Here is a 21,419-nt window from a genome sequence, read left to right on the forward strand (position 1 = left end):
CCCCTCCATTAGCTCCGGCTCTTCGCCGTTATTTCCATGTCTCTCAAGGAGAGCAGTTTGGATGACCAATATCCACAGAGACATTTGACTTCCCTCGGCACATTGCGGAAGCTTCATTGACTTTGTGATTCGGTATGTCAAATTAGCTCACATCATGGTAAAGTTGCGACTTTGGTTAGTGAGCCATGGCCCATTATGGATCTTACCCTTTCAGGCTGCCAATGGCCACGCACACGCTGTACTTGGCGCCAACTCTCAGCGGTTGCCCCGCTGACAGCGACCCGTGGACTGAGTCAACTTAACTGAGCGAAACCCGCCAACTGGCGCCTTCCAGACCCTTCCGCCGCTATTTCTCATCAACCCGACATCGCCATCTCCGATACTGCCACTCTCAGCCTCGTGCCACCCACTGCGCCCACCTTGAGGTCTACGCAAGCTCAACAAATCTCCGAAGACTGTTCAGTATTATAGATAAACAGACGGAGACGACAAACACGTCATCGCAATGGCATCCTCATCCACCCCCGAAGAGACGAGCTACGTCAAGATGGACGAATCCAAAGACGGCTTCGACGAGACCCTCGTCGGCAAACACTGCGAATACGAGTACTGCAACCAGCTCGACTTCCTCCCCTTCTTCTGCCAGAGCTGCAAACACACATTTTGCCTCGACCACCGATCCGAAACCACACACAAGTGCGCCAACGCCGGCGCCTGGGCCGAACGCCGGCGAAAGGCGGAGCTCGCGAAACCCTCCTACGGCCAAGGCCGCCAACTGCGCGACACCGTCACCCAGAAGCCCTGTGCATCACCGACCTGCAAGACCACCATCGGCACCTCGCTCGTGACCGGCGTCCACTGCCCGGGCTGCAATCGCGACTACTGTCTCAAGCACCGCCTGAAAGAGGACCACGATTGCAAGAACCTTGTTCCGCTCGGCGCGCGGCCAGGATCACAAATCGACGTCGCGGCGCGGACGAAGAGCGCATTCGACAAGTTAAAGGCATGGGGATCTGCAAAGAAGGAACAAGCTGGCAGAGCACTACCCAAACCGAAACCTACATCCGCATCTGCGCGCCTGATCGCTGTGAACAACCTCAAGAAGACGGCAAAGGGCGACGATAAGCTGGCGCAAGAGAAGAGAGTCTACCTATACGTTGAAGCAGAAGCCGCAACCGCAAAAGCAAAGTTCCCCAAGGGCGAATTCTTCTTCTCCAAAGACTGGGTGGTGGGCAGGGTACTGGACGAAGCTGCGAAACGATTACAGGTGGAGAACCTCAACAACCGATCATCGAATGAGCAAGATAAGCTACGGGTGTTTCACGTGGAGGGAGGGCGACTTCTAGAATTCAACGAAAAGGTTGGAGCTTCGCTTGTCAGCGGCAACACTGTCGTATTGCTCCGCGGTGTTGGGCCGCCGCCTGATCTCATGGAGGTTTAGCGAATGATGATGACTTGATGAATATGTTCATAGTGGCATTTTCCGTATATACCCTCAATTACACACCACACGCCGCCAAATCAAAGGCCGTGCCAATCGCTTCCCTTCAGTGCCAAACTCCGTGAATTGGAGATTTCCTTCATGCGCCGAGCCAAATCCGATTGAGTTGTGATCAAAATCATCCTAAACGCCACGCCTACAATTCCTTTTCCTTTGGTCTCTTCGCCAATAGGTCTTCACGACCGGTGGCTGGTGCATTGCCAACAAACTCCTTGCCACCGTACGACTCGAAGCCCTTGTGGAAGATCCACTCCACGGCGTTCTCGACCGGCTCGTCGAAGAGGCTGGGCAGGAAGGGTACGACGGCAAGACCTAGACCAATGGGGCCCCAGGTTCTAATTTTCGGGTTCTTTGCGTTCTTGAGGGCTCGGCCAGAGTACCTCACAACGCTGTGGATGGTGAAAGCAGGGAGACCCATACTGGCAATGCTCTGGAAGATGCCTCGCTGGATCATGACAGTCCTGTAGTCGTCCAGCGGCGCAACCTTGCCACCCGGAACCACTTCGCTGGGGTGCGTCGCATCTGACACGGCATCCGGCAGTCCCGTGATCTTTGCTTGCCGTGCCGTAAGCTGGAGGTGCGGGTTGAGGACGCGCTGGTTAGCCCAGTACGCCTTGTAGCCCTCGTAACTGACATCGCCGAGGATGTAGAGCCACGAGATTCCGTAGGCGGTGCGGACGAGACCGGGATGCGCGACGGGCCGGAAGGATTCGCCAATATCAGAGGTGTAGGCGACGTATCGATGGGCGGACATCATGATGGTGCGGATGCGCGTCACGTAGGCGGCATAACGGACGTTGGATTCGGTGGACTCAGGCGCACTGTCGCAAGTCAACTCAGCACTCTAGTTCAGTCGCAACGGTCGGCACTCACTACCCGTCCACCAGCTCGTCGAAGAAGTTATCCTCTCTGTCTGACTTGTCGACTATCTTCTGCAGCGCCGCTGGCAGCTTCTCGCGTGCCGGCAGCTTGTTGGGGTCGAACGTCTTGGCGCCATCTTCCTTTGGCGACTCTTTCGGTTGTTCCGGTGTCTTGTCCTGGCTTCTTCCCCACATGTTGTATGCTTTTGGTGTTGATGTACGGATTACTTCGTCTGAATCTGAGCTATTACCACTCGAGTTCGCTTCTGGGGGGTTGACAGCTTTATGTGTGCATGGATGGCGGCAGTGCTGGGGGAGGGGAGCCTAAAGGGTAGTGTAGTCGCCCTGCGCCAGCGCGCGCCGGAAACGCCCGCGGCATGAATCTTCTGATGTCGGTTGTGACGTCGGCTGCTGCTTGGTTAAGAAAGGTGCATCGGGGAGCTTCAGCCACTGAGTTCACTTGCATAAACTTATCCGCCTGTGGCGCAGCAGCGATACGGAGGTACATGCTGGTGGCTGGAAATCCCCGCTCTCCCGATAAGGTACTGGCCAGAGGCTTAGAGCCGAACATGATGGCCTGACAATCCAGGCATTTGATTCTCCAGCTTCCGAACGAATTTCGAGCTCCGAGTATCGACATCCACGACGAATCTCATCCATCTCCAATTGCCTCCACCCCATCGAACCAATTCACCCCCGAAGGCTTGCAAACCCCCTAATACCGCCAAAATGGTTCAGATGTACACTATCGCCGGCCGTCAGATCGGCTCCCACTACGTATGTCGCTATCCCGAGCGCGCCTCCGTGCCTCCGCTGCTCCCTGCAACTCCCGAACCCGGCCCCCGAGCATCATCCAAAGGCTAACCTCTCGTTCCGCGCAGCTGGCCATGGGCGTCCTCGCGACCCTCTTCGGCGGCGCTTCCTACGGCCTCAGCGGCAGCAAGCCCAAGGCTACTGCCACTCCCCCCATCAACGCATCCAGCTCCGACGAGGCCGACTTCATCAAGTGCGTCATTTCCCCCTGGACGGACAGGAATCCCTTCCCCATTTGCTGACGAGGAGACGTAACAGGAAGTTCCTGGACAGCGCGGACAAGGACGAGAAGGCGAAACACTAGACGGGCGATATTCCGGGCGAAGTCAATGGTCTCCTTGCGACCTAGTGTATTCATAGAGGGCTTGGTTGATGGGAATGAAGACATTTTCTAACCAGCAAAACGCGACGACGACATGTACCGCGAGGGTGACTCGGAAATCGATATCAATACGCAATTTTTTCACGATCTTTATCCAGCAACAAATGGTCTGGACGCAAGACGGATGATCCAATTGATAGGAGGGGTTACCAGGGGACCAATCTGAACTCGCCGTCTTCAAACTCCCAAAACGTTCCCGAGGCAATGACGCCCTTTTCTGACTCTACTAATCGTACAAAGACTTCAGCTCCATCCACCGGCTCTTTGGTGCCGCGAAACCCGTTGAAAGCTGTCTTGCAATGCCCGGGGCTAGTTGCCCAGAAGACGACTTTGTCATCAGATGTCCTTCGTTCTTCGGCCAGGTGGAACTGCAGGGTCAGCATGTTCAACGCAGCTTTTGCCATGCAATAGTTGATGGAGGCTGCTGGCGGAAGCTGTGTGTTGTGTGAGACAAACCTGCTACCGAAAAGTGCGGAAAGTGATGTGTACTTACCTCCCCATTTGCTGTTCTTGTCATGCTGCCTCGAGCACTCGAGGTCATGATGACGCGGGGATATTCGGATTTGCGAAGAAGCGGGAGGAATCCTTGAGTGACGATGAGATTCGAAGTGACACAGTTTGCGAGCACGGAGTTGGTCGCAGACCGAACATCGACGAGGTTAAGGGATTCTGCGACAGTGACTCTGGCAGCATTGTTGATCAGAACTACCAGTATTAGCTACCCGGGTTCGCAATGAGAAGATACGTGGTAACTCACCATCAAGTTTGCCATACTTCTCTTCAACGATGGTAGCAGCAGCTATAACGCTTGCATCATCCTCGATGTCAAAGGGGAGTACATCTAGAGCTTCTTTGATACCAATGTCTCTCCATTTGCGAACGGCCTCTTCGCCAGACTCATGAGTGCGACATCCGACAAGGATGGTGGAGTTGCTAACTCGACCGGCGATCGCCTGGACAATACCAAACCCAATTCCTCTGTTCGCGCCAGTGACAAGAATGATGGTCATGATGACTGCACTGAAATACAAAATGCTTGGCACCAGAAATCTTTCGATAGACTCTACAATTGCTTTTATATCATCACACCGTGCTTTATGGTGAAGCTCGCTGCGTGTCGATCACCGGACTTAGTAAGTCGTATGGCCATAAACCCGATGTTGGCGCCGGAGCATGTTGTATAAGCCCGATACGGCGCCAGTAAACCCTACCCACATCGCCCGAGCCCGTTTCGGCCCCAGTCACGGCAATACCCCGTGCCGGAGCTCATGGCAGGCCGATCCATCATTAGACGCGGGGACTGATCCGGACTTTTGCGGTTTATCTCTCAACTGAAAGTAATGGAGTATTACGACTAAGAGAGGGAAGGCGAATTGGGGGGGTTTACAGGTGTTTGCTGCAAACGTGCTTCCCGGTTCAACTGGGGCCGTAGGGGTTAGTAATTTAGCTCAGCCAAGGAGTGTCAATGATAACCAACTCACCACAAACAACAACCCAGATAATATGTGTGCAAACAGAGCATCTTCACCATGACAACCATTGAAGAGAAGAATATCAAGTCCGTGGCGACTCCAGTCGAGGTAAGAGACTATCATCTACGGCTCGTAATGAGAGTCAACTACCCACTCAGATCTACATACTAACTGTCGAGTAGAAAGGCGATCGTCTCACTCCAACGCCAGCATCACGTCCCAACTCAAACAAGGTGAGAACCCCAGATTCCGATGGAATCTTCTTTAAGCTTCTAAAGGGATATCTTGCAGGCGGGCATATCAATCATCCAATACGACCCCGCTCTTACGTCCATAATCGGCCCAAGCCCAACTCACGCCCTCCTCCTCTCCTCCCTAGACGCCTCAGCCAACGCCTTTTTCCACCGCGGATGCGTCTACATCCCTTCCCGGAAAGAGCTATGGACGACCTCCGCCCCCCTCGCAGCAACCGACCCCACGCGGCCCCCGACAATCCTCATGTCCAAAGTCAACGTCGAGCCCAGCAAAACCAACGACACGCTCGCCGTAAAATGGGCCAAGATGCGCCCACCCCCAACCATGCCCATGCCGGCGGGCGGCTGCTTAGTCGGAGACGATGTCGCCGTGTGGTGTTCCCAAGGAAACATGGCCTCGCAGACGGGCGGCGTGCTGATGATGCAGGCGGGTAGGCACCCGCAGCGCGTGGCGTCCGGCTACTACGGCCACGACTTCAACTCGCCGCACAGTGCCGCCGTCTCGCCGCTGGACAACGGCATCTGGTTCACGGACCCGTGCTGCGGGCACGAGCAGGACTTTAGGGCGCGTCCTCAACTGCCGCCGCAGGTGTATCGGTGCGAGCCGAAGACCGGGGAGGTGAGAGCTATGGCGGATGGGTTCAAGCGGCCGACTGGGATCGCGATTGACGAGGAGTTTGAGACGGTGTATGTTGCGGATGCTGGGGGTGTGCGTGTTGATGGGAGTCTTGACTTGACTGAGTGAGTTCCTTGTTGCCTTGTTTCCTCGTCTTGTTCCCCTTCAGCTGTGACTAAGTATTCTAGACCGCGGAGTATCTACGCTTTTGATATTGTGAAGCGGAGTGGTTCCGTCTTCTTGGCGAATAGGCGGCTGTTTGCCCTGGCTAGGAGGGGTGCTCCCATGCACCTCATGTGCGAGAATGGCAATGTGTGGACGGCCTGTAGCGACGGCATCGAGATTTGGAGTAATGGCGGTTCATTACTTGGCGCGATTCTAGTTCCAGGCAAGTTTGACCGCTCTGGATCTGAGATTTTCGATTCATGTGCTCCTAAGGATGCTAACATGGCCTCTCTGATAGGTGGTGTCATGAGCTTCTGTCGTGGGCCAGATGACACGGTATTTATCTGCGCCGAGCAGAGGTTGTGGAGGCTCCAGCTTTCTGGTGATCATTCAGTTGCTAGCCCAGAGTTACTTTGAGCTACAGTGATATAACTTTGAAGACTGACATGAGGGTATGGCTATCAAAGTCTTCCTCATAACCACGCTTATTTTCAAGGGGGTGAGGGAGTTGTCGGAAGCATGGGTGTGCAGTGGGCCTAGAAAGTAGCGTGGAATTCCTGTAGCATCGTTAGACAATTATTTACTCGGCCCGTGGTGTCTTCAAATCGAAAGACGAGGCACTTGACTGCAAGATAGTAGGCTGGGAGATGGGGAAGATTTTGGATGTCCGTGACTGCCTTTGGAAGTCGATGTGACCGCAGCCAAACCTCAACCTAAACCAAGCACAATAATATTCATTGGTTCTCTGGAGGTCCCAAAAACTAGACGTATTGAACCTGCTCACGGTGCTTCTTGAGTAATACAGTCATATGAAAACTGGTAGTTTACACACACGCGGGAGCCTGCCTGCGCGACTGACCTCTTCTTCTCATCGTTGTACGTTTATCCTTGAACAGACGCACCATTTTATAAACGAAATAGGAGTCGAGCTACGTGTAAAACAGTAATAAAGGTCAAAGCCGATTTCTGCTTCATGTGCGGGCTTCGGAAAGCGACATTTAGACAGTGGCACAATCTAGTCGTTGTGAAGGGCCAAATCTCAACTTTATCCCGAGGTTTTCTTCATACAAGATCGCAGTGAATCAGATGGTTCAAAGATTTCTCACTTTGATCACAGAATCCAGTTCTATCGTTCCACCTGGAGGGCGCACTTGTGTAAAGGGCTCGCTCTAGACGGTCATCATAGCTAGATCGGGACATATTGGGGACTGAAATTGATTATATGAGTATGTCATTGGTAACTGCGTACAAGTCAGGGGAGACCGTCGCCATCGTTAAACATTGACAATGATCATTTCGTTTACCATGAAGAATCTTTTCTTGTCGCAATCAGTTGCATACCTCTCTTCATTTACGTACCAATAGAGATGACTAGGTGTGCGCTTCTCCTGTTCCAACCTATCGTATCGCATCCCAACTCCTAGCCTAATGACCCAAAGGGTATGAAACTTATGCTGTAAACCTCGAGAAACTTTGATGAGTGCAGGAGTCTTCGGCAGAGGAGTTGTTTACGTCAATGGGATGAATGCTATACGCACGAGGAGCAAGCCCACAATAGATATGATGGACTTTACCTTCGAGAACAAGCACATACGACCATACCCATCGGAAAATTCGGGATCCCGTCCGCTCTCCCATAGACAAGCCGATGAGGGCCAGATTAGTAGTTGAGTCGGTGACGATCAGCGAATACCTGGTGTTGTATGTTTTTGATTTTTTATCGTTTGCATCACCAGATCTGATGGTGGGCGACGGTGGTCGAAAGATCACAGTGGGTCAGCAAATTCAACAACCGTTAATATGTAGGCCTCAAGGCCCAGATCATTGTATTTGTTTCAACAAGGACTACTTCCAGCAGTAATAGTCTAAAAACCTCCCTGCCCTGTCGTATCGAGCCGTCTACACACACCAAACTCCTGCAACATCTGTCCGACGACAACCATGCCCCCTATCGCAGGGGTAAAGCAAATCGCCGCGCCAATAATGACATACAGATAGAACGACGTCTCAATGATGCGAAAATACTTTGCAACCAACCAGTCTATCGCCCGCTGCATAAACGTCGCCCTATCAAGAGCATACGCTATCGCGTCGTTGGCACGAATCTTGTAAACGCCGTGGATCTCGGAGGGAAACACAGTGAGCATCCTAATGACTGGACCCATGACGATACCAAAGATGAGCCAGCTGAGAATCCAAACTTGCTGGTAGATGGTGCTGTGCCCGGGGCTGAACCCAGTCACGCCTGCGACGAGGATGGCCGGCATCAGGAGAAGTACCGTCGTGACGGCAAAGTACGACGCATGAGCCGCTTGAGAGGGCCAAAAGGTCCGCAAGGGCTCCTTGATGCTGTCGAGGTCGACGCTGGCAACCATGCCGGAGAATCTGCCCCCCAACCTCTTTGCCTTGTCGAGATCGGGGGTATGTACGAGGTAAATGCAGTTATACTCTGGCGTAACAAGAAGCGCAATGAGATTGACGAGAGACATGAACGCATACGGCGCCACAGTCACGCCAAAGGCAGCATAACCATACCGCTGGAGCTGGTCGCCCTGCGTGCGGTAGACGGTCGTCACGCCCCACGCGGCTTGGCCCAGGGCGAACAACGCCTTGGGGATGTTGTATGTGCTGCCCAGCTGGATGTTGGAGCGGTCGAGGTAGGCGGCCCCCGAGCCCGGCGGCGGCATCAGCGGCGTGCCTACGGGCACCTCTACCAAGATGAAGCCCTTGGGTAGGACGCAGGTCCCGTGGATGGTCCGGGAAGAGTGCACCCACCGACCGGCGCCGCGAAAGCGAGAGCGATACCATTGGGGGGTGGGAATATCGTACCTTTCAGCATGAACAAAGTTAGTCACAAGCAAATGCGTATTGATTTGAAATGCTTCAATATTCTAAAGCGGATTCTGTTCAACACTTACCAGCTTCGCGCCCTCTCAAAGTTCATCCGCCTCAGGGACGTTTCTATCCACGAGACCTTGGACCTCTCCGTCTCGTCGACGACCATGCACAGCGCCCCGGCCCTGATGGCCCGGCTGAGCTCGTCGCGCCTGACCGTGCCGGCGTGAGAGAGCAGCCAGCGGGCGGCGCGCAGGGAGCCGGTGCTGGGTAGGAAGAGGGCTGTCAGGACGGTGAAGCAAGTCTCGAGGATGGATTCGCCGGGACGGCTGGGGAGAGTGAGGGCGTGGACAAAGTAGTTTGTTGCGTAAAAGATGACAAAATCGGTCCAGATGGGAGGCGTGCAAATGAGTCTCGGGTCGCCATGGTTGACGGTCCCCGGCGGGACCGTGATGGTGATGTTCATCGTCGGCCCTGAGGTTTTGTAGAATTCAGACGCATATCCATGAAAGTGCAACTTGAGCAAGCTGCTCGAATTGGAAGAATATCTCAAAGGAAACGGAGAAACGGCAAATGACTGAGTAAAGGTTTCGAGTCCCCGGACACCGAGGTCCAGTATAGAGAGTGTCTACGTCCGTTAAGAAGAAAGCTCAGCTCTCTTCAGAAACAACTCGTAGAATCAAAGTCTTTGCCAATACGGGTTAACGTTGTAAGTCGACAGAGCTCATCTGTCCGTGTATCTTGTAAACCCGTCACACCAGGCAGTGACCTGTACTAGGAGGAAAGGAAAACACATCGTCAGCGAGTAAGTCTCAAGCAAATGGACATGCCAAAATCCCGAATTTCCATCACACATGAACGTCAGGGGCGAATAGGAAAGATTCGACGGCTGAGTCTACCGAGATGATGTTGAAACGACTTCTCAGCTCAGACTCGTCGGATTGGCTGCTCCCATTCGCCCGAAGTTCAGCAGAGATGGAACAAGCTCCGGCGCATGGAGACGCTGCAGCCGGCAAGACCCTTGCTCCCCGGGAGGGCTTATCTTATCAGTTGCGAGCCCCCTTAGTCAGCAGAAATGCACTTTAATGAGACGCGTCCTGACGCGTCTTCCGTGGGGCATTCCATTTCGAGGATCAATTTCGAGGATCAATTTCGAGGAGACATCTCAATCCAGAGAAACCACAGAAATTTGCTTTCCCAACATCTTGGACGCAACAATGGCACCCGCAGCTGTCGAATCCGCAATCATGTCTACTCCCGAGAACCCTACGAAGCAGAATGGCGCTGCCCCCGCCAAGCGCCACGAGGAATACCAGTACCTCGATCTCGTTCGCGAGATCCTCGAGGAGGGCGAGCACCGTCCGGACAGGTAAGTAGAAGGGAAAGCAACCCAAAGTAACGAGCACCATGATTTGACACAATTACCAGAACTGGCACCGGCACCTACTCAATCTTCGCCCCGACTCCTCTTAAGTTCTCCCTCAACAAGAACGGCGAGCCCCTCCTGCCCCTCCTCACAACCAAGCGTGTCTTCCTCCGCGCAGTCATTGCCGAACTCCTGTGGTTCGTCGAGGGCAACACATCATCGCTCGCCCTGAGCGAAGCCGGCGTCAAGATCTGGGACGGCAACGGATCGCGCGAGTTCCTCGACAGCGTCGGCCTCTCCCACCGCGAAGTCGGCGACCTCGGCCCCGTGTACGGCTTCCAATGGCGCCACTTTGGCGCCGAGTACGTCGACTCCAAGACGGATTACACGGGCCAGGGCGTCGACCAACTGGCCGAGGTCATCCACAAGCTCAAGACGAACCCTTACGACCGCCGCATCCTCCTCAGCGCATGGAACCCAGCGGATCTGAAGAAGATGGCGCTCCCGCCGTGCCACATGTTTGCGCAGTTTTATGTCTCGTACCCGCGAGCCCGCGGTGCCACGCCCGCAAACGAGGAGAAGCCAAAGGGCCACCTCCACTGCCAGTTGTACCAGCGGTCTTGCGACATGGGACTCGGGGTGCCCTTCAACATTGCCAGCTACGCGCTCCTCACGCACATGATTGCGCGGGCGTGCGATTTGGTACCGGGAAGCCTCACGCACGTCATGGGCGACGCGCACGTCTACGCGGACCACGTGGACGCGCTCAAGGTGCAGCTGGAGCGGGAGCCGAGAGACTTCCCGCTGCTGGAGATCAACAACAGGGAGCCGGGGTGCAGCATTGACGGGTGGAAGGTTGAGGACTTTGTGGTCAAGGGGTATGAGCCGCATAAGACGATTGCCATGAAGATGTCTGTGTGAGAGAGCGACGAGGCCAATGCGTCGCGGCGCGCGCGCGGGGGAAGGTGGATGACAGTTTTTGTTTTTTCGTTTTAATGTTTAGGGAGGGAGGAGGGGTCTGGATTTTGGCTCTTTGGTTGGCTTGGCATTGGGAGTTGGGATCGGAACTTGCATTAATGAAGTGCGACACACCTTCAGCATGTGGCATGAATATGAGGGAGAAGCTGTCAGCATTGAAGGAAAAGTAGGTAGCGTATTTTCTTGTCCGAGGTAAATAGACTTGTGAGAATATCAATCAGCATTGAACGGCAAGCTTGCTTGACGGAATAACAGGCCATTTCTGTGGTGACTGAAGTACATTGGAATTGATTCGCGTTGGATCATCAACTTCGTTTACTGGCATTACGCCGAATGCATGTCGGATTCAACAGAGTGATCCAATTGCAAAACGGATATGAAACTTATCCGTCAATGACAGCTGCGAGTTGATGCAACCCACGCAGAGAAGCTTGGGCCAGGCACCCTAAATATCCGGGCGCTGAGGAAGAAACGTAACCCAAGGATAGGTACTTCGGAAGATACCTCATGGTGGTAGAGACAATGGAGGGCAACTGTGGTACCGTACCAGGAGCCCATTGGATGCATAAACAAGTGACATGCAACCTTGGCGGATCTCCCTCGAACCGCATGTGCTGGCTGAATAAGCCGTGTTACAATCCCAATTCGTACGGCCCTCGCTTCGCTTGCAGCTAAACACTTGCGCTTTCCCACATTTTCCCTCTCCCAGCTTGCTCCCTCCTCTTCCTTAACCAAAACTCCCCCCCTTTCAACCACTTCGTACACGGATACAACGATTCTTCCAAACCACACCACGACACCCAGACCACCACTGGCGGCCCCCTCGGCCCCCCCTTCATCCGATTAAACATCCTCCCCGCCGCGTCTTGCACATATTCACATTACCTCAATACACGGGCTTTTGTCCACCGAGCGAAACCCCCGTTCGTCGCAAATCGCGGTTTTCGGTGGTGGTGGACGCGCGCGTCGAGCATCGGGAGGATAGTTACCAAAACGGAAAAGAGAGAAGTTCTTTCATCCACCATGTCGGACCACGACCACACCCAAGACGCCCACCACGACGCCGCCCACGAACTCCACCACGCCTCCCAACAACCCGACGTCCTCCCTGGCGGCCCGGACCCGGACGTCACCGGCAGCCCCGTCGGCGGCACACCCAAGGAGCGTCACTCCCTCACCCTCGATCAACGACGCGCCCTCCGCCGCTGGGCCAATGCCCAGACGATCCGCCCCAGCCACAAGGCCTGCATCGACTGGTTCTACGCCCAGTATGGCCAGCACATTTCCCAGTCCACCGTCTCCCACTCCCTGAGTCCCAAATACTCCCGCCTCGATGGCGACAACCCCCAGCTGAGCGGCAGCCGCCTGCGCTTCGGCAATTGGCCCGACGTCGAGAAGCTCGTCCTGCGATGGTACCAGCAGGTCCAGGCCACCGGCCGCCACCCGACCAACGAGGAGCTCGGCGAGAAGGCCAAAGCAATCTTCACCGCCCTCCCGCGCTACAAGGACGAGACGCCCCCCGAGTTCTCCCCCGGCTGGATCCACCGCTTCAAGAAACGCTACGGCCTGCTCATACGCCGCCAGCGCCGCCACGGCGACGGCGGCATCAACCCGGCCGAAGACATCGCCTACCTCGCCGATTGCGTGCCCCGCCTCATGGCCCTCTCCGCCGAAACCTCTCCCGCCGCCATCCGCGAAGCCATCCTCCGCGCCCTCGGCGTCGAAGCGAGTCTCCAAGTCTGCGCCCTTGTCCGCGACGAGGTCCTGCGCCGCCTGAGCGCCGGCGGACCCGCCACGACGAATCCCATGTCCCCAACCTCGGCCGTCCAACATACCCCCGACCCGCACAGCGCCGACACAAGCCTCGTCGGCCCGCCGCCGCCACCACCCCCGCCGGGGAGCGACACGCCCATGTACGGCGACGAGGACCCGGACATTGTCCTGCAGAACGCGCTGCGCCAGCTGCAGCAGGAGGAGGCCGAGGCCGAGGCCACGGCGGCCGCGGCGAGAGAGGAGCGCGAGCAGCGGGAGCGCGCGCAGGGGACTGCTGCGGCGGCACTCGCGACGCCCGCCGTGCAGAGGGTCGTATCTGCGTCGAACCGGTTCATGCCGTCTACGCCGGAGCTGAACCTGACGCCCATCAAGAACGACGACCCGGTCTCGGCCAACGAGCGGCCGCTGCGCTGCCCGTTTTGTGTGAATCAGCGTATGCTTAGGACGATTAAGGAGGCTGTCGAGCACATGTCTACGCACGTTGTTGTCTAGGGAGATTCGATTGCAGAAGACTGGGAAGGGTATTAAAGGTGTGGTGTTCTAGCAAAAGGGAGCAAAATGATTATTGAACGGAAAATGGAAAATCCCCAGCGAGGGTTATTGCAGGAGTTGGCAATCCATATTTCGGGCTGGCCGGCGTATATCAGGAGGGTTATTAGAAGGCGATGGCCCAGTCACCACTTTCACAAAACGAAAAAAAGGCTCTTTACTGTCAGATATGGGAATGCAGGTATCAAGGGAGGAAAAAAGCACAGAGAGAAAAGGCACAGAGAGAAAAGGCACAGTCACGTTGTGCGTGTGTAGTCGTGTATATAGGTGTATGAGCGCGGATGCCTAAGGGAGTTGCTACCTTTTGTAACCTATTATTACACAAGGTACCTTAATGATGAATCGTAGGAACGCCATTTACTCTTCGACCTACCATGCAGCTAATCTAACTATTATTACCTGTCATGTCTGTATCTTGAGAATCATGCAATGCCAATTTTTTTTACCTTTTATGACATGCAAAAGGCAAAAAGCTCAGCCCCCTACAAGAGGGGGCCTACGAAAAAATCCTTGGAGGCCCATACCGACCTCTGCCGTCATGTGAAATGAAGCAAAGACCTTTTACAAGAAACGGGACTCGAACCAGTGACTCGTAGGTGCGGCGCAATTCAGAAACAGAGCTGACTTTCCACGCTACGCTACGGGCCTTGGTGATGGAATGAAGTATTGCCATTTCATTATAGAGGGTATCGAGGGGGCGGATGGGAGGTTGGAGTACGCTGGAGACGGGTAGGTTCTGATATATATTCATCAGTGGGGCGTGGCGCGGACAGCAGGTTGTTTAGATACACGTCTATGGCTTGTGTATATGGTTGACGTCCACACGCATTTGAAGACTAGGTAGGGCTCATTGAACAGGCTCGTCTTGATTCATCTCTGGCTAAAATACGGGTATAGGGTCCGTCCCTTGCCCATCTGTCCGAACCTCATCCTCATTCGTCTTCACGTTCGTTCGCTCATCGTCAGAGGAAACCCCAGAACCGGTCTTCCTTCCCGTGCACTTTGCCCGAGTACTGAGGACCAGGCCACCGAGGGGAAATCCAGTTGAGAAAGGGTTTCGTGCTAAAATAAAAAGAATTGTGACAGCTCAAGTCAGCCGTCTAACCAATAAACGCCCGCCAATGTCCTCTCTCCGTGGTCCTCGTGGTGGAAACAAATCCGTCTTGCGTCTTTTTGAGAAACTCTTGGACAGATATAAACCCTCGAGGGCTGTATCAATACTTCTTTTTCCCCATCATCAACGTCAATACCATCAAAAAGAAAATCGTAAGTGGGGACCCTCTCGAGGGCCAAAGAAGTGTAAGAAAAAAGGGAGCGTAGCCGCTTGCGCGAAGGAGAGTCGATCCACTGGCGCATCATGGTCGTATATCGAGTCCAGCTACTAAGAGAAAACAATATAGAAGTGAAAATCAGCTATCGCCTGTGTAATAAGACAGTAGATAGCAACGCGTCGCGTGCGCTGGGAATCATGAAGTGAGAATGCAATGGCGGGTGGGGGGTATGCTTTTGTCTCTCAAGTAGTCGTGAAAACCATCTAGGAAAAAGTCCGAGCCGAGTAGCACCTTGTCGAGCCTTAGACCTGTTCGACGTAGAGGAGGAGCTTCTCGTTCCTTTGCAAGGCGTAGTCCAAGTCGTTGTCGCTCATGAGGTTGGGCTTGTCGCCGGTGGGTTCGTCCTTGTAGAAGAGCTGGATTTCCTCGCCTACTGGGATCTTGAGCCTGTCCACAATCTTGTCGTACAGCTGCTGGAAGGAAATGTCTGTTGCAACCCGAATCGCAATGAGATCGCCGTTGAAGTAGAGCTTGATCTTCATGGCTTGAACTTGACCCTGACCGATGGCAGGAGAAGGCTGTGACTGCGACAGAGACGATGGCTGCCGGTTCATTCCGGGTTGGCCCATCGCTCGTTGCTGAGCACCGTAACCATTGCCGTTTAGATTATTCTTGGAGGATTGTCGTGAAGCTGCATCTGCTGGTGATTCGTTCGATGAAGGCTGCGAGCCGCCCGATAGTCGATATTCGTCGCTCGGCGCATTGGGGTCCATCTCGTAGTCGCCTTCTCTGGGGGCGAAGAATTGCTTGACGAGGGTACACCTTGCAATGTAGGCAGGCTGTGCAAGGAGATTCTTAACGTAGGCATCTAGGTTGTGTAGCCGGCCTTCCGTGATTTGATCTGTCACATAGTTTACCGGACCAGGCATGTATGGAAGTGTACGCTTTTGCGTGCCGGTGTTTCCTGCCTCGGCCGGGAATTCGGTGAGCAAGGCAATCTGGAAGTCGTAGAAGTCTTCGTAGTATCTGGACAGTTCCCAGTGACGGCCGTCCTCCAGCACTGCTTCGATAACGAACCAGTACTTGTCTTCCGCAAAACAATACCTCGGGATGCGGGCTGAGATGGGGGCGTAAAGCTGCGACGCTGGTTTGGCGTAGGGACTGGGTTGGGCAGCTTGCTGAGAGTTGCGTGATTGCTGGTAGCCAGCTTGTTGTTGCTGCTGCTGTTGCTGTGTAGCCTGCATTAGCCTCAAGGTTTCAATGATAGAACGAAGATAAACGTACATAGTTGGCACCGTTCTGTGAACTGGTGCGCCCGCCTTGTTGAAGACTCATGCGTTCCATTCCTTGCTCGATGGAGCCCTGTTGCGGTGCACCGTTGTCGAACTTGCCCAGTGTGATGCTGCTATTCTTGTAGTCGGCCGCCATCTTCTTCCATTCTTCGACCTTAGGGATGCCGGCCTTCTTGATTGCCCCGGAAGCGTCTCCGACAGCTGTGTCAGTCGCCATATCGCGTATTTCGACAAAAGATACGGGTATCAAGCCGGGTCCTCCCAATCTGCCGATAGGCTTGGCGACAAACCACTCGGGGTTTGATTGAGCAATGACGATGATGGCCTCACCAGCCTTAGCCTCCAGCTCGTCGGCGCGCTCTGCAACAAAGTCGTACATGACGATACCATAGACCATCGCGCCGGATCTGCTGCCGGACCTGGACATACGCTGCGTCGGCTGAGTTGCGGGTGGTGATTGCATTGCGCCGGGGGGCGGCGCAGCCTCGGCATAGCCAGAATCGTGATCGGGGTTCTTTGAAATTGTAGGAGACATGGTCGGTGGTCGGGGCATAGCACCGTCGGACTGGCCACTATCTCTTTCGGTTCGGCCTAATGCTTGGAAAAAGGCTACAGGTACGAGGCCGCGGGCGTCGGGCAGTGCTGGGTTGCAGGCTTCGTACCAGTCGGGGTCGTTCTCTCTGCCGATGACGTGGAAGAAGTCACCGCGCGAAAAGCTCAGCTCTTGGTTGGACTGGGCTTCATAATCGTATAGGGCTCGGATAACCTGGTAGGTGGATTCGAGCGGTCAGCATACGGAGTAAATGCGATTGCGTAGTTGTCAGCTTTCCCCCCACCATACGCATACGCGCGTGGTGGGGGCCCAGGCGCATGTGGCAGCATGGGGATTGAGGCATCTATCAGCACATACCTTCTTTGGGGGGACAATAGCAACGGCAGACTTGGGGGCAATGTTGACTTTGGCATTGTCCTTTTCGCCCTTGATGGACCGACGGAGGGCCTGCATAAGGTGAGGGACTGTCAGTAAGTGATCGGAAAACCGATTTCTGGACATTGATTCGCGATTCATCGTGGGTATGAGCATGGGCGCATGCGGGGTTGTTCATATACGGCGGAAAGTGGGAGAAAGGGAGCGCAAAATGTCGCAAAAGGGCTGAGGGCAGAGGTACTGAGAGGCAGAAACGGAGCGCATGTAAGATTGTGCACCAATTTCTTTTTGGAGAGGATGTGAAGTTGTGAGAAGGAATCGCAAGAACACAAAAGTGTTGTTTGGTGTTGGTAGTGGTGGTGGTGACATGCGCCCGCACACGACTGGGTTTCTGGAAAGAGGGAGAGAAACTGTTGATAGGGGTGGGAAGAGGGGGAAAGAAGATGAAAATGCGATGCAAGAGGCAGAGAGAGAGAGAGGATTGCACGACAGCAGGTGCCAGGAGGCAGGAGGGTGAAGGATGACGAACCTTCATCTTGTGTGACGCTCCCTCACTTTGGGGAGGAGAGGACAGCTGCAGATTCTGGCGAGAATAAAGTGCGATGCTGTTGCGAAAAGGAAGTTGAAGTGGGAGTGGTGACGGGGGCCCTGTTGCACCACACGGGAAAGTACGAAGTGGTCAGGTACTGAGTGAGTAACGGACTGACTACTGACTGATGTAAGGCAGGTGCAGGTGCAGGCAGGTCAGGTCGAGAGAGGGAAGATAGGGATAATTGGGTGGGAAATGCTCCTTCCGCCAGGCAAGGCAAGGCAAAGTAAGGAAGGCAAGGCGTGATTGGGCGCAAACCAGGGGGTCTTGGTAGGTAGGGGGTGGGCGTGGATTACGTGGATCAGTGTGCAACTATAAGCGACACTGCGACAAGAGGAGACCTAAATGTCGATGTCCGTTGAAGGTGCAAAGTAAGTGGTGCAAGTATGAGTGTTGCAGTTGCTGTTCTTGTGCGTATACCAGGCGGGATTCTCTCCAAGAGGTGAAGGAGGAAAGGTGTTTGCTAGGTAGGTTGGGTTTGAGTTGAGAGTGTTGTTCCTTCCAACGATGGTTTGTTTTCTTTTTTTTTTTTCCCTTTTTTTTCTTCCCTTCGACGGAGGGAAGGAGAGAGGGGGGGAAATTGATTGATTGGGACTGGTAGGTCACCGGGACCACGCTGATGCCAGTGCGAACGGGAAGGAAGGAGGGGCGATGATGACTGGGTCGCACTTTCCCTTCGGATTGCGTTCCTTACTTGAGTCGTGGGGGAGGTGCGGTTGGTGGTGGTGGTGGTGGTGGTGGTGGTGCTTGCCGTGGACCGTTGGGCTTTCTCTGAAAAGGAAAGCGACGGGCTGAGAAATGGTGCGGCAGGCGGAAAGATCGACGGGTAAAAGTCGTTCGTTCCTTCTTGAGAATGTTCTTTATCCTCCCAAGTCTTCTTGTTCGACGTCGTCGGCCTCGGTGTTTGGCGTTGGTTTGCTTTGCTTTGCTTTCCTTGCCTTCCCTTTTCTCTTTTCTTACACAGCTCCTTTCTGCTCTGTCCGTGCGACTTTTCGATCTTTCTCTCGTCTGCCCGTTTGTGCGAGTGTCTCTCCAATACGCTTTTACCACGCGATCAGTTTCGACAATGTCCTTCCGAGTTTTCCGCTTCGTTTTTAAATTTTCTTACTTCACACGGAGCAAAAATAAGAAAAGAAAACTCTTGTCCACTGAATATCGGGCTGGCGCAGTACTTCGTGGGAGTGTCTCTCCTCTGCTTTCTTATTCGGACTCGGAAGACGGCTGTATCTTTCTCTCTTTCTCGGCCTCCGAAACAGGGTGACCCGCGACTCAACTCGGGCTACACGGTACTCGGCGGGGTCGCAGGGGTCGGATGTGAGGTTGGCAGATGCACAACTTCTCGTCGTTCCTCGATCAATGACTGTCGTCCAAGACTCCAAATTTGAGCTTTTCGAATGCGCGACCAAGTGCAAAGATTGCGCTGAAGTGCGGCGTGCGGCGGACTTGCTGCGAGCGACCTGGAGGGTTGAGGGGAGGTGAGGGAAACGACTCGAGAGAAAGCGGCGCGGACAGACGAGGGTAGAAAAGGCTCGTTCGCCCAACCAAGCATCTGCCCAAGGTGCCTGGGTACCCCGTACTCACTACCACCTACTTTACTCACTTTACATTACGGAGCGCTGCGGCACACACACATACCTAGACACACACACACTATGACCACACTCCCACGCCCGGGATGGACTCCCATGGCCCAAATTCCACCAGACCAGACGAATCGAGGGGGAGACGGTTGGAGAGGGCTTGACTGGTGGGACTCGCCGACGAGGGTCGCCGACACCCCGGTCTGTACCCGTCTGTCCAGTCTGCCCACTGGGCGTGGGTGGGTAAATTGCGCTAGGGTTACGGGTGGGTGTCCTGCCCTCCAACGAGGGTGTCAACTTGCAGATTGCTATGGATGGTGGCATGCGTCTCGCCACGGGAGTATGTGGGCAAAGGCCCTCGTGCGCCGTGTCTGTCACCTTGTGTGCCGCGCCGCCTGCCTTTTGCATGCTCTGCTGCCAGGCTGTGCGAGTCTGCGAGACAATGCTACTGACCATCAACAGTGCTTCAAGTTCATGGATGCCATCCATGGGAGAATGTTTCTTCTTCAACCTTCGTCTACATTTGCTTCAGCCTTTGGCGCACCAAGTCTCCGACAACCGTCACTTGGCAGTACACTTACACCATCACAGCTAGAACAGCAGCCACCGTCAGAGATCGCTCCGTGTGGTAACGCAGCAACAGCAAGTTCGGGAGGCACCCGGTGACAGTTGACTGACAGACCAGTCCGAAGACATGGAAGCGGTCGCCTACGAGCACGGAGACTAAAACCGTCTTACGTACGGACCGGGCATTGCGCGAAACCACAGCGGGCGTGGTGGTCCAGCAGCAGCAACCCTCGGATGGAAAGCTTAAATCACCCCCCAAGTCTACCATGGAGATAGCAGTCGGGAACTGTCACGAGAGCCGATTCTATGCCATACAGTCCTCCTTCCACTCAGCGGAACCACAGAGAGCCAGCTCTCGGTACATTGGACGTCCAGTTGTCAACGCCCGATGGATGCCTTTGGTCGCATTCTTTGTGCGGCATAGTCATTTCAGGACCCAGGGACTAGCAGCTCGAGTACCAGTCGCATCTTGCAGCTGCATGTCTCGCCCTTCTGCTCCCTAAGCCTCATGCTGGAGGCAGCCACCGGCTCTGAGCCGAAGCACCATACCTAGCTCGAATCCTTGGACGACAGTGAAGGGTTGCGACAGGCCAGCTGTAGCAGCACAAGACTCGGTGCGTAGTGCCTATGACGACGGCACTGGATTTCGTCCAAGGGCGCTAGAGCAGCAAGCAATGGGGATACAAGACAGCTAGTTACCAGTCAGCGAGCATGACTTTTACCCTCCGACGACAAACTAGAATTCACCTTCTTTTTCAGCTATCGTCCAAGACGCCCTCGTTTAGCGTATAGCACTCAGCTTTCCAATAGTCTTGTCCTTCTCTCCAGCTTACCGCAAGAAGGGCTGGAGCTGTTCAACCGTCAACAAGCCAATCTGCCGCAGTAGTCGACATCGCACATCGAGAGGCCTGGCTGGCGGTTGGGCCGCTTTCCGTCAATACTGTCATACCCTGGACTCATCCCCTGAGGGCATCCTCCCCCGCGGTTGCTCAGCCTTTGCCACTGTCTCCCTGGGCGCGCACATGGCAAAACCTCCACTCAAACACAGACCTTTTTTGGATTTTCGCAAACACACCTCCTCAAGCTAGATTGAGCTTTGCACGCCCCCATACGAAACATCAGTTTACAACCAATGACAAGAGCAAAGAGCTTTTGACACTTGCTTTTGCATGAACCGACCTCGCTCTTGAACAGCTTATCCCGTCTCTGGCAGAGTTGGATGAGCTCCCCCGGATGGCAGTGCGACGCAGGGGACTGGTCAAGAGATGGAAACTCATGGCGGCACCTTATCGATTAACGCAAAGACTCCTTCGCTCCCTTGTGATCCCGAGCAATGCAGGAAGAAGGGGTATCCTGTGCCCCCCATCTATCGGCCACACTCTAGCAGAGTTCTTCCTTTTTCTCAATCAGGGACAGCTCACTTGAACAAATGCCTCTTGGTTAGGACCCCTGTACGCGGCGGGCCCGGACGGTAATTATCTCTTTGGGACCCATTGAGTTCCAGCCTAATAAGTTCAACGGCCTGGACGCCACTTCGGCCTCAACCCAACCTACGGTCGAGCCCTGTCACACGGAATCTTTCCCCGGCCACCAGGCCGAGACATCACGGCCTATCCGTACCTTAGACC

The 21,419-nt window shown here is 54.6% G+C and overlaps 9 protein-coding genes across 9 annotated transcripts; 5 read left to right on the top strand and 4 right to left on the bottom strand.

Moving 5' to 3' along the window:
- Positions 1 to 20: 20 nt before the first annotated feature.
- Positions 21 to 2,765, bottom strand: HER10_EVM0003950 (uncharacterized protein). Its single transcript, XM_035473611.1, has 2 exons — positions 2,375 to 2,765; positions 21 to 2,322 (listed from the first exon to the last, which is right to left on the bottom strand). Exons 1-2 carry the CDS (start codon positions 2,554 to 2,556, stop codon positions 1,638 to 1,640), a joined length of 867 nt encoding a protein of 288 aa, XP_035331385.1. The 5' UTR covers positions 2,557 to 2,765; the 3' UTR covers positions 21 to 1,637.
- HER10_EVM0006621 (AN1-like Zinc finger) lies at positions 506 to 1,441 on the top strand (the record flags this gene model as incomplete). The annotated part of the gene is made up of 1 exon (XM_035476202.1): positions 506 to 1,441. One exon carries the CDS (start codon positions 506 to 508, stop codon positions 1,439 to 1,441), a length of 936 nt encoding a protein of 311 aa, XP_035331544.1.
- A 188-nt stretch (positions 2,766 to 2,953) lies between the features above and the next one.
- Positions 2,954 to 3,804, top strand: HER10_EVM0000405 (uncharacterized protein). The gene is made up of 3 exons (XM_035470188.1): positions 2,954 to 3,138; positions 3,243 to 3,367; positions 3,433 to 3,804. The coding sequence occupies exons 1-3, from the start codon at positions 3,091 to 3,093 to the stop codon at positions 3,476 to 3,478; spliced, it is 219 nt and encodes a 72-aa protein (XP_035331142.1). The 5' UTR covers positions 2,954 to 3,090; the 3' UTR covers positions 3,479 to 3,804.
- On the bottom strand, positions 3,703 to 4,566 carry HER10_EVM0004729 (uncharacterized protein; the record flags this gene model as incomplete). Its single annotated transcript, XM_035474363.1, has 3 exons — positions 3,703 to 3,990; positions 4,050 to 4,261; positions 4,314 to 4,566. 3 exons carry the CDS (start codon positions 4,564 to 4,566, stop codon positions 3,703 to 3,705), a joined length of 753 nt encoding a protein of 250 aa, XP_035331428.1.
- Positions 4,567 to 5,021: 455 nt separating this feature from the next.
- HER10_EVM0000991 (uncharacterized protein) lies at positions 5,022 to 6,650 on the top strand. Its single transcript, XM_035470755.1, has 5 exons — positions 5,022 to 5,136; positions 5,211 to 5,261; positions 5,320 to 6,023; positions 6,087 to 6,286; positions 6,362 to 6,650. Exons 1-5 carry the CDS (start codon positions 5,086 to 5,088, stop codon positions 6,478 to 6,480), a joined length of 1,125 nt encoding a protein of 374 aa, XP_035331185.1. The 5' UTR covers positions 5,022 to 5,085; the 3' UTR covers positions 6,481 to 6,650.
- Positions 6,651 to 7,928: 1,278 nt separating this feature from the next.
- HER10_EVM0010609 (uncharacterized protein) lies at positions 7,929 to 9,604 on the bottom strand (the record flags this gene model as incomplete). Its single annotated transcript, XM_035480063.1, has 2 exons — positions 8,982 to 9,604; positions 7,929 to 8,892 (listed from the first exon to the last, which is right to left on the bottom strand). Exons 1-2 carry the CDS (start codon positions 9,362 to 9,364, stop codon positions 7,929 to 7,931), a joined length of 1,347 nt encoding a protein of 448 aa, XP_035331807.1. The 5' UTR covers positions 9,365 to 9,604.
- Positions 9,605 to 10,115: 511 nt separating this feature from the next.
- Positions 10,116 to 11,185, top strand: HER10_EVM0000456 (thymidylate synthase; the record flags this gene model as incomplete). The annotated part of the gene is made up of 2 exons (XM_035470239.1): positions 10,116 to 10,267; positions 10,327 to 11,185. 2 exons carry the CDS (start codon positions 10,116 to 10,118, stop codon positions 11,183 to 11,185), a joined length of 1,011 nt encoding a protein of 336 aa, XP_035331148.1.
- A 766-nt stretch (positions 11,186 to 11,951) lies between these two features.
- On the top strand, positions 11,952 to 13,933 carry HER10_EVM0002892 (centromere binding protein B). Its single transcript, XM_035472585.1, has one exon. It carries the CDS (start codon positions 12,266 to 12,268, stop codon positions 13,505 to 13,507), a length of 1,242 nt encoding a protein of 413 aa, XP_035331308.1. The 5' UTR covers positions 11,952 to 12,265; the 3' UTR covers positions 13,508 to 13,933.
- Positions 13,934 to 14,297: 364 nt separating this feature from the next.
- HER10_EVM0011101 (SH3 domain-containing protein) lies at positions 14,298 to 19,512 on the bottom strand. The gene is made up of 3 exons (XM_035483139.1): positions 17,038 to 19,512; positions 16,120 to 16,893; positions 14,298 to 16,064 (listed from the first exon to the last, which is right to left on the bottom strand). Exons 1-3 carry the CDS (start codon positions 17,209 to 17,211, stop codon positions 15,138 to 15,140), a joined length of 1,875 nt encoding a protein of 624 aa, XP_035331832.1. The 5' UTR covers positions 17,212 to 19,512; the 3' UTR covers positions 14,298 to 15,137.
- Positions 19,513 to 21,419: the final 1,907 nt, after the last annotated feature.

The sequence above is a fragment of the Colletotrichum scovillei genome (genome assembly GCF_011075155.1).
Source record: "Colletotrichum scovillei strain TJNH1 chromosome Unknown Contig00007, whole genome shotgun sequence".
NCBI classification, from domain to species: Eukaryota; Fungi; Ascomycota; class Sordariomycetes; order Glomerellales; family Glomerellaceae; genus Colletotrichum; species Colletotrichum scovillei.